General features: G+C 38.9%; 1 protein-coding gene across 2 annotated transcripts in view; it reads left to right on the forward strand.

The window, feature by feature from the left end:
- LOC130106520 (protein unc-13 homolog A) overlaps window positions 1-19,612 on the forward strand; it is a 125,103-nt gene that overhangs the window by 48,318 nt on the left and 57,173 nt on the right. For both annotated transcript variants that reach the window (XM_056272669.1, XM_056272670.1), the window contains exons 13-17: window positions 1,290-1,368; window positions 8,308-8,382; window positions 8,638-8,857; window positions 15,284-15,511; window positions 19,058-19,199. In XM_056272669.1, coding sequence (XP_056128644.1) covers window positions 1,290-1,368; window positions 8,308-8,382; window positions 8,638-8,857; window positions 15,284-15,511; window positions 19,058-19,199 — 744 coding nt within the window. The remainder of the gene's footprint in view (window positions 1-1,289; window positions 1,369-8,307; window positions 8,383-8,637; window positions 8,858-15,283; window positions 15,512-19,057; window positions 19,200-19,612) is intronic.

Raw genomic sequence — 19,612 nt, forward strand, 5'->3', positions numbered from 1 at the left:
TTAATGTAACTCGACACCCTTGCCTCATTTAGTATGCGTGGTTCTATGAATATGCAAATGAGCCCCGCCTCCACTCACTCCCTCAGCTCAGAGATCCACTGGTTGACGATCACACGTTGATCTGATTGGTTACAAGGTCGTTTGTGACGTCAGAAACACCAGCGATTTCAAACCGTGTTTTTGAGACTGTCTTTGGTTCACTGCAGTTTTAAGCAGAAAATACTCAGCAATGCTGTCGACTTATGAACTTACACATGGTGTGTCTTAAAGCGTATTAAAAACACACATAGACACATTAACAACATTAAAAGCTGGATTTTCACCACAGGGGGACTTAAAAAGTCTTTTTAGCCTGATTAAATATGCTCTCCATAAAACAAATAAAATAAAACACATTTTGCACAGAATCTTCATATTTAATGGCATTAGATGATTTGTAAACTGCATTTAATAGATAGACTTTCATTAAAACATTTCAAATTGGTTTGTAATACGTGTTTTTATATGCACGTTTTTGTTGTTTTTACACCGTTTTGACCAGTTTCGAGCAGAAACAAAATGAATAATTTATTGATTCAGTTGATTCAAAGTTTCGAAAAGCTTAATTTTGGTTCTGAAAACAGGGAAACACAGAGAACACAAACACCAGCAACACGAGAAACACAAGGCCTATAAATAAAGCTTGACGAGATAACAAGACACACCTTGGAAAAACTACAATCTGACTACAAACAGGAACAAGAAACTGGAAATACAACATAAAACACAGAGAACATGTGACAATGCAATAGATTAAAGTGTCGAGATTAAATAATTAGCTCTGCACACTCAGTGAATGTTTACGGTAATTTAGTTCAAGACATGACAATTAAACACAGCAATTTTCCTATTTAGTATTTTTGTCTTGTTTTCCAGTACAAACATTCTTAAATCAAGATGCAATCGAGCGTATAAAAAAAAAAATCTGATTTTTTTAAAATCAAAATTAATTGAGTTTGTTATTAAAACGAAAAAATATCTGTCAAACAAGACAACCATTCGAAATATTTGCTCTTGTTTTCATGCATAAACTCACTTATCTTCAGTCATTTTGCTTCTCCAGTAAATGCATCTTGATTTATGATTGTTCTGTGAAACAAGACAGAAACACTGAGGACGAACATCATTTTTTGCACGGTAGTCTTGATGAAAAACACTAATGATGAAGCGATGATGGGTCTGTTTTATTGCGTGCTGTCGAGGAAGGGAAATTATTTTTCATGCACCATTATGCTTGTTTATCTGTGAAGGATGGGAGGAGCGCTGTACAGCATTGACAGCATGCCTGATCTGAGGAAGAGGAAGACCGTTCCCCTGGTCAGAGATCTGGTGAGAAACACACATTTAAAACAGTGAAACACAGTGTTTCATCTGCACTGAATTTAGTGGAGACTTTTTTTATAGGATGGTTTGCTTTACTGGTTCCTATGGAAGCTTGTTTCTGCCACTGAATAAAAAATAAATAAAATAATAATTGCGACTTTTTATCTCACAATTGCGAGATATGAAGTCAGAATTGTGAGAATTAAAGTCGCACTTGCGAGATAAAGTTGCAATTCTGAGAAATACAGTCGCAATTGCGAGATAAAGTCGCAATTCTGAGAAATAAAGTCGCAATTCTGAGAAATAAAGTCGCAATTGCGAGATATAAAGTCGCAATTATGAGAAATAGTCGCAATTGCAAGAAAAAAAGACAGAATTGCGAATTATCTCGCAATTCTGACTTTATAAAACATAATTGCGAGTTTATATCTCGCAATTGCAACTTTATTTCTCAGAATTGTGAGATATAAACTCACAATTGCGAGTTATCAGGCCAATTCTAAGGGGGGGGGGGGGGGGGGGAGACTAACTTTTTTCCCCTCAGAATATCTCGAATATCTATTTTATATCTCGCAATTTTGAGAAATAAAGTCAGAATTGCGAGATGTAAACTCGCAATTGTGAGAAAAAAGTCAGAATTGCGAGATAAAAAGTCGCAATTATCTTTTATATTTTTCATTCTGTGGCGGAAACAAGCTTCCATAGGTTCCTGATTAAAAATAAAATAAAATCATCTTACAAAGTACTTGTTTCACATTCTTAAACCTGGAGAAACAAAATGACTTAAGATATTAAGTCTTGTTTTCTGAAACAAGAATACAACTTCTGCCAGCGTACCATTAAATCAATTCGCACAATGCTAGCATGTTTTAACATGTCGCCAGCATATTTATAGAATGATTTAACACATTTGTAACATGATTTAGTATGTTGCTAGCATTATTCTATCATGAATTAGCACATTTCTAGCATTTTTAGCATGTATCTAACATGAATTAACACATTGTTAGCATGTTTTAACATGTTGCTAGCATGTTGTTAGCATTATTTAACACATTTGTAACATATGTATTTTTCTATCATGAATTAGCACATTGCTAGCATGTTTTAGCTAAAACATGTTAAATTGCGTTAGCAATGTGCTAAACATGTTAACACATACAAATTCATGGTAGCAACATGTTAAAACATGTTAGAAACATGTTACATCATGTTAGAAACATGCTAATTCATGCTAGCAACATTTTAAAACACTATAGCAGTGTGCAAATTCGTGATAGAAAAAGGCCAACAACGTGCTAAATCATTCTAAAAATTTGGAAAATCATGTTAGAAAAATGCTAAAACATGCTAGAAACGTGGTAAATCATGTTAACAACATGTTAGTAAAATGCAAAACCATGCTAGCAATGTGTTTATTCAAGAAGGAAACATGCTATCAACATGCTACATCATGTTAAAAATGTGTTAAATCATGCTAGAAAATGTTAAAATATGCTAGCAACATGTTAAATCATGGTAGCAACATGTTAGCAATATGCTAAATCATGCTATCAATGTGTTAATTCATGATAGAAACATGCTAGCAACTTGCTAAATCATGTTAAAAATTTGCTTAATCATGCTAACAGCATGATGATTCATTCAAGAAATACGCTGGCAACATGTTAAAACACCCTAGCAACCTATCTATCTGTTTTCTGATACACTGTATGCCTTCAAAAACCTCAAACATTAAGCTTTAAAACTACTTTAAAATTCAAACTACCTTCAAACTTCAAGCTTTTAAAACTTCTTCAAACTTTCTGTTCAGGCTTTCTCAAGCCAACATCAAAGTTTGTCTTAACTTTTTTTTTATATAGTTTTGTTTTTAGCATTTAAATGATCATTTAAATGTGAGTAACAGTTTTTTTATCTCGTTTTCTTTGCTTCTGCTGTCTGGATTCAGGCTATGGTAAGGATTTGTTGTAATTATTCTTTATTACTGCACGATTGTTTTTCTTTTTGCAAATACTGTCGACATCAGTGTTTTATAAGTCTGAAAAGTTTGCCTCAGAGGAAAGATTGCTATGGATTTTACATAAAGTATCAACTTTGTCTTTTTGAACTTTGTTTCTCAAATTCCTTTGAAGAAATAAATCAAGACACAAATGTGTCACTAGTTGAATTTGGTGTCCTGTCAAATCATCTGAGATCTCTTCTTAAATAGCCTACCGTGTGTCCACCAAAGTGTTTTTAGCCAGCTGAAAACGCTAGACGCTCTGCTGAAGACGCCTAGCTGTGGGCGCTTGAGAGCGTTTTGGCAGCGGAGCGTTTTTTACGTTGAGACGTTTCGTTGCTATGATACAGAATATCCACAGCACAGTTTACTTGTAACTGATTTCGCAGATAATTTGTTTCATACTAAATATATTTTTCATCCATTTTGTTCGGTTAGCTCTGCTGGTTGATGTCGTTGTACAGAAAAAATGTTGTGACAGTTGGTCGGTGTGGTATTAGCCCCGCCCCTCCTCCTCTGTGATTGGACGGCTGGGTAAAAAGTGACAGTGATGAGCGCTGCGTGTTGCCAACTTAGCGACTTTGTCGCTATTTTTAGTGACTTTTCAGACCCCTTTAGCGGCATTTTTTCAAAAAAGCGACTAGCGACAATTTTAGTGACTTTTTGGACAAACCTCAGTAACCTTCAAATTTTGCCAGTTCTGTCCTGCGAGCGCGAGGTCTTGCTTTCTCCCTGTCGTCACTCTCTCTTGCTGCGTCTCCCCTGTTCAGAGGGATTTTAAAGCTGCAGTCCGTAGCTTTTCCTCTTTGTCGCCATCTCTCTGTTCGAAATCTGTAACTGCAGTGATTGGCTGAATTATCATCTTTACGTGGGTTGTAAATCGGCATGAAACAGCGCGGATGAACACAGTGCTTTGAGGCGAGTGGTGCTGTCAGTCACCGCGCTGTGTGGATACTGGCATACAGAATCACAGATTCACTTTTTGAAAGTTTGACCAACATAAGAATTTTCATAAGAAAATGTCTTCTGAACAAGTAAGTAACATCCATTTTTGTTCTGACCAACTAAGGGGGAAAAGCATTCGACATGATAAGCTTCGTTAGATTTAATCAGCGCGATTTACAGCAACCGTGCAAATTATAGCCTACTTTGTTCTCAAATTGTTCATGTTAACAACATCAGCATTGCGTGACTAATGTTAAATTTAATGTGTTTTATGGTTACCTGCGTAGTTCAGAATTCATATTCTCCATAATAGCAAAACGAGAAAGGCACAACAAAGGAAACTCCATAACTGTGTGAATTAAGAAAAAGTACTGTTACACGATTGAACTATTGAAAAGTCTTACTTGTTCAGCAGAAAAAAGCCGTCTCTTCTTCCGTTTCGAACCCCTGCAAAACACGGAGTTCACGCACTTTTCAAAAGCCCCGCCGATGTTTAAATCCTTGTGTTCGCATGAGACGGTTTCTTTCTCTTTCTCTTTCCACCTTAAATCCGAAGTACGAAGTCTTTTGGGTTTTATAACTGCTGAATCTCCAGTTGACACTGATGATTGTTGTTTGGATCTTTCTGGATGCCATAAGTTTAATTATGTAAAGTGCTGCGAGAAAAGCCTATACATCTAAACATCTCGTCACGTGCAGTATAGCCGGCTAGCCGAAACTCCTTCTTTATGTGTACGGTTGTGACGTCATGACGCAAAGACATGCTCGAATTTCCCGCGGAAACCCACCAGTACCACTGGAGTTAAAATCATTATTACAAGCTAACCGTTTTGAATCTAGCTATGGCAAGCAGATAGTTTTGACCACTGGCAGAATACGTTTTTTTTTATATAATTATTTTGGATTATTTTTAACTTAAAAAAGCTACGGACTGCAGCTTTAAGCAACAGCCTCTGGTGGAACGGCAACGGCATTCTGTCGTTCTATTGCGTATGCGCGACATTAACTGCTACTTCGCGACGTTCTACTGTAACTCTACAACGGGAGAGCAGCTGATTTGCCGTAGTCGATACTACGTGACAGATTAAGAAAGTTAATGTTATATTTTAGGTTATGTGGCATTATAATCGTTTCTGTATATCATTAAATGCCCAAATCAACCCTTCTCTTACTTTTTTTTTTGTGATCAATTCTTTATTGTCTTTTAGAAATAAAAATAAAACAAACATCCACTCAGACAAAAAGACAGGGACGGGGGAGTAATAGACATATAATCAAATCATTAACAATTTGACAGAGAAAAATAATAATTAAATTAAAATTAAAAAACAAAAAAAACTAAATTAAAAGGAAGGAGATCTTTAAATAGTCATTCCTTTATATAATCCAATATTTTGGAAGAAAAACATTGCCATGCATCAATGGTTCTAGGTTGAGCCTTGTTAATTCGTGCTGTTGTACATTCACAAGTCACTATTTTGTGGAGGCTATGAATCCAATATGTTTTTGCACACATGTGCGGAGTAAACCAGTTCTGTATTATTGTCTTCTTCGCAGCTGTAAACCCAGCAAACAACATTCTTTTTTGCAATGAACTTATACAGGAGTCAGAATCGTCATTGAGAAGACATAAACATGGATTAGACATGTAATCAATTTGTAGTAAGGAGGATAGAACCAAGTTTACATTATCCCATATGTTGGCAACAATTGGACACTCCCAAAACATATGAAGAAAAGTACCTGATGATCCAGTGTTACAGATATGGCAGTTAAAAGTTGATTGCAGTTTCATTTTGAACCTTCCTTCTCTTACTTTTTAAAATCAGTTTATTTTTTGTATTTTGTCTGATGATTAAATTATCCCCTATGCCGTCCTGTTTACTGTTGCTTAGTGATTTTTGCGCTCTTTAGCTACGGCAGTTAACCGTTTACTTCCGGCTGCCGTTGCCGTTCTATCTACAGCTGTTGCTTAAAGTCCCTAATGGCTGAGAGGAGCGCACGGTCGCTGACAGACGCGAATGAGCAGGGCCGGATTAACCATTAGGGCAACTGGGCACTTGCCCAGGGGCCCACGACATCTAAGGGGCCCTGGGCACCAGGGGCGGAGTGGCAATCGGGAGAGTCGGGAGTTTCCCCGGTGGGCCGGTAGTGTTTTGAGGCCGCGAGGGCCGGTCTGATAAAATGTATTCATTGCAAGTTCGCCATGTGCACTTGTGGCCCAAGCGAGGGGAAGGAAAAAAAATATTTTAGATAACGGAGCGTATATTTGCACTAAGTGCCTGTCTTTTAAGTAAAAAGACGCGCGTCACGGAATAGCTACAGTGGCGTAGGTCCTAGCGCGTCAAGTGCTTGAAAGCAGTTTTTTTCCCGAGTTTTCAGCTCGACCCGAGTTCGAATCCGCCTTTTGGCGAACTCTCTTTTCTCCCTTTTCCCAACACATATGAGATGTAAAATGTATAACCTAACATAAAGGTCTCTAGCGTTATATTTTGCCAATGAAATAAAATCGAAACCATGATATGGCTTTGTGCCTTTATAAAACAGCACAATACTTTAAGAATAAGCATCCTGTGTGTGCTGGGTGATTTAAAGAAAAGTGCGCTCTTTGCTCACGCGATCAGCATGGTGATCTGGTGTTTTCTCCTAAATAAAAGCTCAAGGGTTTATTTCTTGCAAGTGAAGAAATTAGGACAAAAGTATTTTAATTTTCCTGTATTATAGTGTAATGTAGACTAAAATATACTTTTGAAATATTCATTTTCATTTATAGTACATTTATAGGCTAAATGGATTTTATGTCATAGGAATAATTATATAAATCATTATTACATTATTATAATAATTGTTTGGCATCCGAAAACTCCATTGATAATGTAATGTAGACTGAGACTCTCATAACTAAAAAGATGTTTGAGCCCTCTTTATTGTCCTGGTACAAATCAATGCTTTTTCTTTGTTCAACGAGCAGTTCATGGGTTGAAGCTCTTAATTTTGATCTCTCAAAGAGCACCAGATTGATGCATTTAACCTTAAAATGTACAAAATTTTCTTCCCCCGAACCCCCCTAGAGACACAGAGGTCCACCCAACATAGTTTTACAAAATCCTATGGGAAAGAACGACCATTTATAAACTTTACTCCAGCATAGTACAACAAAGTTCCTTTTAAGTCAGTAAAACTGTTAATGCCAATATTAAAATGTCCCTGGACAAAATATACATTTGGCCTGCCTAAGGGGGGACCTACAAGACATTGTGCCCAGGGGGCTCTGAACTCTTAATCCGGCCCTGCGAATGAGCAGTGTTTTTCCACGGACTTATCACTTATCTGCTTTTCTTTTGTTTTATATTTAAAGAATTTAGTTTTACCATTTTAATTTTATTTCCTTTCTTGTGCTTATTACTTGTAACACTATCACAGCTTAGTTCATCCGGTTCCCTAACTCTCTCAATTCAGATAATGTTCCACATAGCGGCCTATAAAAAATGTAATCATTCACTATATTATAGCTACTCGTTCAATTGTCTGACAACAAAAAAATAGCAAATAATCAAAAATTATGAGAAAATAGCAAACCAGAACAGCCGAATGTCTATAATATACAGACATTCGGCTATATTATATTGAATAGAGCATTAATTTAGAGAGAAAACGCACTAGGCTGACAGAACGCAAGTACGACGCGATGACGTCATTAATATGCTAATTGACATATGACGTCATCTAGCGACTTTTAGTGAAGGCCTTAGCTACTTTCCTTTGAAAATAGTTGGCAACACCCAAAGTTGAACATTCTTCAACTCTCGGCGACCTGTAAAAAAACGCCAAGCGATTCAGCGTGAAAAAAAACGTTCAGCGCCTCGTTACGCTCATGGCGTTTTAAAAGACGCGGCGCTCCCATTGAAAACAATTGAAAAAATACGCCAGCTGCGTGAAAAAACACTTTGGTGGAGGAACATCTGAGAAGTCTGTGTGTGTAATCTCATGTGTGTGTTCAGTCTTTAGTGCAGAACTCTCGTAAGGCTGGAATCACGTCTGCTATGGCCTCTAGTACACTCAACAATGAGGAGCTGGTAAGTCTCTTTCACCCGATTAAATTTGACTAATCTTTCTATTAAAAATGCATTTTTGTCTCTTGTTTAAAAGTAAAGGCTCTGCCAGTGAAATGTGTGCCTTCCGAACCCTTATAAAAAAGCATTGTGTCTCGTGTTCGGTGTGTTTTAGTGTTGTTATTGTTTACTAAAACTAGAACTGAAACTTTAAAAATCGTATTCAGATATAAAGCTGAGATAAAACTTAGTAACACTGGTGTGTTTGTGCTCCTGTAGAAGAGTCACGTGTATAAGAAGACTCTCCAGGCCCTGATCTACCCGATCTCCTGCACAACCCCGCACAACTTCGAGGTGTGGACGGCCACGACGCCCACCTACTGCTACGAGTGTGAGGGTCTGCTGTGGGGCATCGCTCGCCAGGGCATGCGCTGCTCCGAGTGCGGGGTCAAATGCCACGACAAGTGCCAGGACCTGCTCAACGCCGACTGCCTGCAGAGTGAGATTTTAATGCTAATGGGCCCTATTTTAACGATCTGAGCGCATGTCTAAAGCGCAAGTGCACTTTGTCCGAATTCCCTTTTGCCAGTTTAACGACTGGACAAATGGTCGGCGCTCCCGGCGCATGGTCTAAAAGGGTCGTCTCTATTCTCTTAATGAGTAATGGGTGTGTTTTGGGCGTAACGTGCAATAAACCAATCAGAGTCTCGTCTCCCATTCCCTTTAAAAGCCAGTTGCGTTTGCGCCACGGTGGATTCGCTGTTTACATGGAGGAATTTGCAAGCGGAAAAACTGAACGCTTCTCTAGCGAGGAAACGGATCTGCTCGAGCTCGAGGTTAAAGCTGTGTGTGTGTGTGTGTGTGTGTGTGTGTGTGTGTGTGTGTGTGTGTGTGTGGTTAAAGCTCAGACCATCTACGGGACAAGCCGGATTCACCATATCTTTATGTACACAGTATTAATCTTTTACATTGTAATCCTTTTATTTTTAATATTTGGCATGTTTGTGTGCTGCTGCGCATCTCTGTGTGTGTAATAAGCTGAGTGTGTGTGTAATAAGCAGTGTGTGTGTGTGTGTGTGTGTGTAATAAGCTGAGTATGTGTGTAGTAAGCAGTGTGTGTGTGTGTGTGTAATAAGCAGAGTGTGTGTGTAATAAGCAGACAGAGTGTGTGTGTGTGTGTGTGTGTGTGTGTAATAAGCTGAGTGTGTGTGTAATAAGCTGAGTTTGTGTGTAATAAGCAGACAGAGTGTGTGTGTGTGTAATAAGCAGAGTGTGTGTGTGTAATAAGGAGAGTGTGTGTAATAAGCAGAGTGTGTGTGTAATAAGGAGAGTGTGTGTGTGTAATAAGCAGAGTGTGTGTGTAATAAGCAGAGTGTGTGTGTAATAAGCAGAGTGTGTGTGTAATAAGCAGAGAGTGTGTGTGTAATAAGCAGAGTGTGTGTGTAATAAGCAGAGTGTGTGTGTGTGTAATAAGCAGATTGTGTGTGTGTAATAAGCAGAGAGTGTGTGTGTAATAAGCAGAGAGTATGTGTGTAATAAGCAGATTGTGTGTGTAATAAGCAGAGAGTGTGTGTGTAATAAGCAGAGTGTGTGTGTAATAAGCAGAGTGTGTGTGTGTAATAAGCAGAGAGTGTGTGTGTAATAAGCAGAGTGTGTGTGTGTGTAATTAGCAGATTGTGTGTGTGTAATAAGCAGAGAGTGTGTGTGTAATAAGCAGAGAGTGTGTGTGTAATAAGCAGAGAGTGTGTGTGTAATAAGCAGAGTGTGTGTGTGTGTAATAAGCAGATTGTGTGTGTGTAATAAGCAGAGAGTGTGTGTGTAATAAGCAGAGAGTGTGTGTGTAATAAGCAGAGAGTGTGTGTGTAATAAGCAGAGAGTGTGTGTGTAATAAGCAGAGAGTATGTGTGTAATAAGCAGAGAGTGTGTGTGTAATAAGCAGAGAGTGTGTGTGTAATAAGCAGAGAGTATGTGTGTAATAAGCAGAGAGTGTGTGTGTAATAAGCAGAGTGTGTGTGTGTGTGTGTGTGTGTGTGTGTGTGTAATAAGCAGAGTGTGTGTGTAATAAGCAGAGTGTGTGTGTGTGTAATAAGCAGAAAGTGTGTGTGTAATAAGCAGAGAGTATGTGTGTAATAAGCAGAGAGTGTGTGTGTAATAAGCAGAGTGTGTGTGTGTGTGTGTAATAAGCAGAGTGTGTGTGTGTGTGTAATAAGCAGAGTGTGTGTGTAATAAGCAGAGTGTGTGTGTGTGTGTAATAAGCAGATTGTGTGTGTGTAATAAGCAGAGAGTGTGTGTGTAATAAGCAGAGTGTGTGTGTGTGTGTGTGTGTGTGTGTGTGTGTGTGTGTGTAATAAGCAGAGTGTGTGTGTGTGTGTGTGTGTGTGTAATAAGCAGAGTGTGTGTTTGTAATAAGCAGAGTGTGTGTGTGTGTAATAAGCAGAGTGTGTGTGTGTAATAAGCAGAGTGTGTGTGTAATAAGCAGAGTGTGTGTAATAAGCAGAGTGTGTGTGTGTGAAGCAGAGTGTGTGTGTAATAAGCAGAGTGTGTGTGTGTAATAAGCAGAGTGAGCAGAGTGTGTGTGTAATAAGCAGAGTGTGTGTGTAATAAGCAGAGTGTGTGTGTAATAAGCAGAGAGTGTGTGTGTGTGTGAGTGTGTGTGTAATAAGCAGAGTGTGTGTGTGTGTAATAAGCAGAGTGTGTGTTTGTAATAAGCAGAGTGTGTGTGTGTGTGTAATAAGCAGAGTGTGTGTGTGTAATAAGCAGAGTGTGTGTGTAATAAGCAGAGTGTGTGTGTAATAAGCAGAGTGTGTGTGTGTGAAGCAGAGTGTGTGTGTAATAAGCAGAGTGTGTGTGTGTAATAAGCAGAGTGAGCAGAGTGTGTGTGTGTAATAAGCAGAGTGTGTGTGTGTAATAAGCAGAGTGAGCAGAGTGTGTGTGTAATAAGCAGAGTGTGTGTGTAATAAGCAGAGTGTGTGTGTAATAAGCAGAGTGTGTGTGTGTGTGTGTGTGTAATAAGCAGAGTGTGTGTGTAATAAGCAGAGTGTGTGTGTGTGTGTAATAAGCAGATTGTGTGTGTGTAATAAGCAGAGAGTGTGTGTGTAATAAGCAGAGTGTGTGTGTGTGTGTGTGTGTGTGTGTGTGTGTGTGTGTGTGTGTGTGTGTGTAATAAGCAGAGTGTGTGTGTGTGTGTGTGTAATAAGCAGAGTGTGTGTTTGTAATAAGCAGAGTGTGTGTGTGTGTAATAAGCAGAGTGTGTGTGTGTAATAAGCAGAGTGTGTGTGTAATAAGCAGAGTGTGTGTAATAAGCAGAGTGTGTGTGTGTGAAGCAGAGTGTGTGTGTAATAAGCAGAGTGTGTGTGTGTAATAAGCAGAGTGAGCAGAGTGTGTGTGTAATAAGCAGAGTGTGTGTGTAATAAGCAGAGTGTGTGTGTAATAAGCAGAGAGTGTGTGTGTGTGTGAGTGTGTGTGTAATAAGCAGAGTGTGTGTGTGTGTAATAAGCAGAGTGTGTGTTTGTAATAAGCAGAGTGTGTGTGTGTGTGTGTAATAAGCAGAGTGTGTGTGTGTAATAAGCAGAGTGTGTGTGTAATAAGCAGAGTGTGTGTGTAATAAGCAGAGTGTGTGTGTGTGAAGCAGAGTGTGTGTGTAATAAGCAGAGTGTGTGTGTGTAATAAGCAGAGTGAGCAGAGTGTGTGTGTGTAATAAGCAGAGTGTGTGTGTGTAATAAGCAGAGTGAGCAGAGTGTGTGTGTAATAAGCAGAGTGTGTGTGTAATAAGCAGAGTATGTGTGTAATAAGCAGAGTGTGTGTGTGTAATAAGCAGAGTGAGCAGAGTGTGTGTGTAATAAGCAGAGTGTGTGTGTAATAAGCAGAGTGTAGCGCGTTGTGGACCCGCCTATAGGCTAATATTACTAATGCGCTATTTAAATAACAAAATAAATACTGCCCCATTGACTTTAGACCAGGTTTCAGTTGGTCAATGTCTCAGTCTATTTCAGTTCCTCAAAATAGCAACACGCCAACAATGCTCCTGAACACACACCTCGTTTCCAGACCCGCAGCCCTGGGTGCACACATGCATTTCCTATTTAAACAACGTGCCGCAGGACGAGAAAATGAAAATTGCGTCGGGTTAACGATAAGGCCCATTGTTTTTTAGGTTCTGCCATTGTGTAATAGCACCGGGATGGGGAGTAAGTAACTACATTTACAGGGCAACAGTTTTTATTTGAACATATTGCTTCTTTAATTACTACGTGGCAACTAGCATTCATTAGAGTATTCATAGACTGTTAGGTTAGGGTTCGGGTTAGTAGAATAAGTTGACATGCATTTGCAAAGTTACTTATAGTCAGTAGAATGTCTGTTGGGAGCATCACAATAAAGTAGATATTAAGCAGACAGTCTATTAAAGTTGCAATGACGTTTCTGCCTATGGGTGGTTCAGAAACCTCTCGGATTTCATCAAAAATATCTTAATTTGTGTTCCGAAGATAAACGAAGGTCTTATGGGTTTGGAACAACATGAGGGTGAATAATTAATGACCAAATTTTCATTTTTGGGTGAACTAACCCTTTAAGTCTGTCTATAATGATGTGACCAAGTTCAGTAGTAAGTCATCATGGGGACACATTTAGCACACACACAAATGACATCGTTTTTTTAGATTGACCCTGCTTTAAAGGGCTCCTGTTATGCTTTTTAAAATATTACCTTTCATGCAATACTAATATAGGTCTGCAAAATTTTAAAGATCAAAGTAGACGTTATTGTCTCCTAAAAGCAAGAATCGATTCTGAACTGCCGAAACGAGTCGTCAGCAATTACAGTCTCACTTTCTTTTACAAAACCTACATAACAATGTAACAAATTTGCATAATGCCAGCCTGTGGTTTTCATTGGCTGCCGGCGAATAGCGTCTCCTTTGCTCCGCCCTCAAACACTAGTGAGACTGCAAGAGTTTGGTTTGTGTTGTCGATGCTATTTTTAGCGCTGCAAATCCACTTTTCTGCACTTCAAAATGACGAGGACTCGCGCTGGAACTGATACGGAAAACCGACGCCATCGTTTCTATCACTGTGAATCAAGTGTTGAGGAAGAGCTGAAATCCAGATATGGAAATAGGCATTTGGTTTTCGACACGTGCTGTATGTGGTCGACCAATCACAGCAGACTGTGCCGTCTGACCAATCAGAGCAGAGCAGCTCTCAGAGAGGCGGGGTTTAGAGAGACTGAATCTGCAAACGAAGCGTTTCAGACGCTGTGAGAAAAGAGCTGATGCTGCAGTGGAGATTATGAGAACATTTTGACCTTGGGTGCATGTAAACCTATTGTTAACATTAGGGACCTTTAAAATAGCATAAATGGGGCACTTTAAATTAAGATCTTATAGCTAGTAGGGATGTGCACGGGTACTCGAGTACTCATACGTGACAGCGACGATCGATCATGAAAACAATGATCGTCCCCAAAAAAACTAATTTCTCTCTTTCTCTGATTGGTTATTGTGGCATTTGGGGCGGTTCCTGTGGTCTGATTTGTTAGCGTTAGACAACAGCACGCCTTCCAGACCGGCGAAATAAAGTGAAACTGGATTTGAAAACGTGCACTGTGATGCCTGGAATCACTTTGATCATGAAATACAGTTAAGTGCAAGATGTGCAGCGCCAATCTATGCATAACATAACAATGAGAACACGATTGTAATAGGATGTTGTAAATTCTCTGTGCTTTCGTTTTTCAACGCGCTGTCCACAACATCAGACTAGCACGGTCAAGTTCATGTACACATTCGCGTCTTTTTGGTGCAGATATAAGTTGTAAGATTACTTTTATGTTGTCTATATCTGATTAATCTCAAATAAGAAGCGTTTGGTTGAGTTTAATAACCAGCTAGAAAAAACGCGGCAGTTTACCGACCGTTCACTCACTCTTCAGTTTCAGCTCAAATGGAATGTCCGACATTATTGACTATAATCAGGTTATTTCTTATATTCCTTTCAGTCATAGGCCTATTCCTTTTAGATAGGCTTGATGGGCAAAAATCATTGATGATATTAATAATGTAGCAGTGTTATTTTGTTCTAATTTTTTAAACAGTAAACCTATGTTTTATTTAAACTTGTTTCTAGTTATGGCTTCGAAAACGCGCAGTGATGACTGTAGCCTAATCACTTTCTATCATAAAAAATAAAAATTAAGTGCAAGATGTGCAGCGCCAATATGCCATATTCAGCACTATAATGAGAACAGGATTGTGTAAGAATGTTGTAAATTCTCTGTGCTTTAGTTGCCCGTGTATCAGCGCGCTGTTAAGAGAAGAGCGCATCCAGAGTTTCACTTTCAAACCATAGACAACTAGTTCACGTGCATGCGTGTCCTTTTTTGCAAATCGTTGTAATATTACGTTTATGTTATAGGATATCTGATTATTAATCTCATAGGATGTGTCATAGAACGGGCTTCAGTTTACTGGAGATCATTTACTCTTTAGCTTTACCTCAAGCAGCTTCCCTTTAGATGTTTCTTTTTCGATAACATTGATGCATCAATCTAGCAGTTTTTTCTATTCACACGTTCATGTTTTCATAGACATGTTTTGATGTCATATTTTTATTTGTCAACATAAATTTTCATAAATGTCTTAAAATATTAAAATTTTCACGAGCTACACACCCCGCCCCCCGCACATGCCCCGCCCCCCGAGTACTCGAGTACAAATTTTGAGACCTGTCAATGATCGAAATGAGAAATTAACAAAAATGCCCATCCCTAATAGCTAGACAAATTACTGGAAAATGGAAAATCTTAGAAAGTTTTAGTAAAGTTGTTCTTACACAGTTTTCTGAGAACCTTCTCATTATATAAATTGAGCTTGTGTAAGAAGCTTTGTGCAGTCATTAGAGCTGATGTTGTGGATGTGTCCTTCAGGAGCTGCTGAGAAGAGCTCGAAACACGGTGCTGAGGATCGAACGCAGAACATCATCATGGTCCTGAAGGACCGCATGAAGATCCGCGAGCGCAACAAACCTGAGATCTTCGAGCTGATCCAAGAAGTGTTCGACATTCCCAAGGCGAGCCACGGGACTCAGATGAAACAAATCAAGCAGAGCGTTCTGGACGGCACGTCGAAGTGGTCGGCCAAGATCAGCATCACAGGTGAACTCAGAATTACAGATATCAGTGTAAATGAATCAAAAAGATGCATGAAAATATTTACATGTGTACATTTGACTGATGCTTTTATTCAAAGCTACTTTGAATATGGCAAGCCGTTTTAACTTTCATTCATTTCCAGGATATGAATTCTTGATATCAACAATTTAATTTTCACTAGTTAAAATAATAGTTATTGATATCAGGAATTAGATTTCTACTAGTAACATTTTCAATAGTTAAAATCAACAATTTAACTTCAACTAGTAAAAACTATAATTCTTGATATCTGTAATTGTATTTTCACTAGTGAAATGTCACCATAGGCTGCCATACAAAATCAATTGTTGATATCAAGAATAGATTTCTTACTAGTAGAAATTCCAATTTCACATATCAGAAATACAATTCTTACTAGTAAAAATCTTTATTCTTGATATCAACAAATGAATTGCTACTAGTAACAATGTTCATGTTTGATATCATGAATGTGATTGTTACTAGTAAGAAAGCCATTTTATGGCTCGTTTCCACTGAGGCGTACAGCACAGTACAGTACAGTACAGTACGGGTCGGGTCGGTACAGCATGATCCGGCTAGCGTTTCCACCGCCAACAGTACCCTTACTTGATAGGCGTGGTGTTTGCCGGAGAGAAGCGATCGACGTCATTTTCGCGCGAAGAAAGCGACATAGTAAACAACAATGGATGACAGACAGCAGATCTTGATCTTGCTTCTCGGCTTGTTTGTCACAAGAAACGAGCGCTGGCATTACGCGTTTCTAAATACCAAGTAGCCACGCAAAGTCCGACTCAGGAGAATGATCCCGAGGATGCAAGTCCAGTAATTCTGCTGATGGAACAGCTCAGCTCGCTCTGCTACTCCGATTATGTACATTTTAGGCAACAATAAAATGAAATATGTTATAAAACACCACTCTGCTTCTTTTCGATTTAATTTAAATACATTTTAAACATTATAAGCACACAAATGTGGTTCAGGCAACGCATAGCCTATTGATTATATTCACTGCATGTATGTAACGTTATATTTATAACAAAACTAAATATAAAACACAACCCTGCCTCTTTTCGTTTAAATTAAAAAATATTAAACATATTCCAGGCAATGTATTGCATATTGCATTGGTACAAATGTTGCAATAAACAACTTTACAGATGATCTTGTAATAAAATTAAAAAATGACAAAACTATCTATTTTTGTTGAATTTCAGTTTTATCAATAATAGCCATTATAAAAGTATAAGTAAAAGGTACAAAAAGATATACACTCACCGGCCACTTTATTAGGTACACCTGTCCAACTGCTCGTTAACACTTAATTTCTAAGCAGCCAATCACATGGCGGCAACTCAGTGCATTTAGGCATGTAGACATGGTCAAGACAATCTCCTGCAGTTCAAACCGAGCATCAGTATGGGGAAGAAAGTTGATTTGAGTGACTTTGAACGTGGCATGATTGTTGGTGCCAGAAGGGCTGGTCTGAGTATTTCAGAAACTGCTAATCTACTGGGATTTTCACGCACAACCATCTCTAGGGTTTACAGAGAATGGTCCGAAAAAGAAAAAACATCCAGTGAGCGGCAGTTCTGTGGGCGGAAATGCCTTGTTGATGCCAGAGGTCAGAGGAGAATGGCCAGACTGGTTCGAGCTGATAGAAGGGCAACAGTGACTGAAATAACCACTCGTTACAACCGAGGTATGCAGCAAAGCATTTGTGAAGCCACAACACGCACAACCTTGAGGCGGATGGGCTACAACAGCAGAAGACTCCACCGGGTACCACTCATCTCCACTACAAATAGGAAAAAGAGGCTACAATTTGCAAGAGCTCACCAAAATTGAACAGTTGAAGACTGGAAAAATGTTGCCTGGTCTGATGAGTCTCGATTTCTGTTGAGACATTCAGATGTTAGAGTCAGAATTTGGCGTAAACAGAATGAGAACATGGAACCATCATGCCTTGTTACCACTGTGCAGGCTGGTGGTGGTGGTGTAATGGTGTGGGGGATGTTTTCCTGGCACACTTTAGGCCCCTTAGTGCCAATTGGGCATCGTTTAAATGCCACGGCCTACCTGAGCATTGTTTCTGACCATGTCCATCCCTTTATGGCCACCATGTACCCATCCTCTGATGGCTACTTCCACCATGTCACAAAGCTCTAATCATTTCAAATTGGTTTATTGAACATGACAATGAGTTCACTGTACTAAAATGGCCTCCACAGTCACCAGATCTCAACCCAATAGAGCATCTTTGGGATGTGGTGGAACGGGAGATTCGCATCATGGATGTGCAGCCGACAAATCTGCGGCAACTGTGTGATGCCATCATGTCAATATGGACCAAACTCCCTGAGGAATGCTTCCAGCACCTTGTTGAATCTATGCCACGAAGAATTGAGGCAGTTCTGAAGGCAAAAGGGGGTCCAACCCGTTACTAGCATGGGGTACCTAATAAAGTGGCCGGTGAGTGTACAGTAAAGCTTTAATAACATAAAGCAAACAATTCAGTCAAATATACAAGTTCAGCGCTCAAATATATGAAACTTCACTTAGCCTTCTGCCAAAACTATTGGCCAGGGAACGAATAATAGATTCACGAGACCAAAGATCGCCTGTTAGGTCTGTACAAGGCGAATTATATCTCATGTTTAACCACTACAGAGACGTCAGAGTCAGCGGCAAACATCAGAACGGCTAGCCGAGGAAAGGCTGCTCCAGCGGGGTGCACGAGCGCCCAGCGTCCGGTGATTGCTTGGAATGGATCTTCAAATTATCATAAATCTATAAATAAACCACAGATTTGAGCTTTAAAAAACGACTTTCTCGCCTGAAATACTCTCAAAACTACATTTTGTGACACAATAACAGTAGTATTATATTTCAACTGTATGCTTCTAATGCCCTTGTAGCACGCGCAAGTGACGATACTCTGTCAACCAATCAGCGTTCTGCAGTGAGTCTAGCTCCTCCTTTTAGTACCGTACCACTGTGCTAGGTACCCCAACGGAAGGGTACCCAAAAAGTGGTACGGTACGGTTCGGCTTTTTGGTACCATTCACAACTTTTGACAGTGGAAACGCAAATAATTGCGTACCGAACCGAACCGAACTGTACCGTACCACTCAGTGGAAACGAGCCATTAGATATCTGAAATTATATTGATATCAGAAATACATTTCCAGATATCAAAAATGAAATTTTTTACTAGTAGCAATTCAACTGTTGATATCAAGAATAGACATTTCAACTATAGTGACAATTGAATGATTGATATCAGGAATTCGCATTTTTACTAGTAACAATGTAATTGCTGATATCAAGAATTCATATCCTGGAAATGAATCAAAGTTAAAATGGCTTGCCATACTTTACATTGCATTGAAGTTATACATTTGATCAGTTCATGGACCAATGAAGTCATGCTCTTGTGTTTGAGCTACAGCCGAAAAAAAGGCATGAAATATTATGTATTTGCATCATCTTTATAGCCGTCTGTAAAAGCATTTGTTTGTTTTCTGTCAGTGTCGTGTGCTCAGGGTCTTCAGGCGAAGGATAAGACGGGTTCGAGTGACCCCTACGTCACCGTACAGGTGGGGAAAACCAAGAAGAGAACCAAGACCATCTACGGCAATCTCAACCCCATCTGGGACGAGAGCTTTCACTTGTGAGTGCATGCATGCAGTCGTCATATATGCAAAATATGCAATCAAAATTAAACTGTTTAGTGTCTTAAAAATGTAAAATTGGTCTTATTGAATGATTCATCAATGCATGTTATTCTGATGGAAAAATGTGTTGTGTTAAATCAATGTTATTTTAGAATCATTGATTATCCTGTTAGAGTTTTTGTTAATATTTTAAATTACATTTTATTTGTATATTTTTTGGTTTCATTTTAATTTAAAAGTTTTTGTACAATCGTTTTTACAATTGTTTTTGTCATTTTTATTAGATATATTTTTAAATATTGTCTGTATCGTTTTTATTAAGTAGTAACACTTTACTATAAGGTTCGTCAGTTAACATTAGCTAACTACATTAGTTAGCATGAACTAATAATGAACTGCACATATACAG

This window comes from Rhinichthys klamathensis, unplaced genomic scaffold (genome assembly GCF_029890125.1).
Source record: "Rhinichthys klamathensis goyatoka isolate OS25496 unplaced genomic scaffold, OSU_Roscu_1.1 h1tg000342l_1, whole genome shotgun sequence".
In the NCBI taxonomy this organism is placed as follows: Eukaryota; Metazoa; Chordata; class Actinopteri; order Cypriniformes; family Leuciscidae; genus Rhinichthys; species Rhinichthys klamathensis.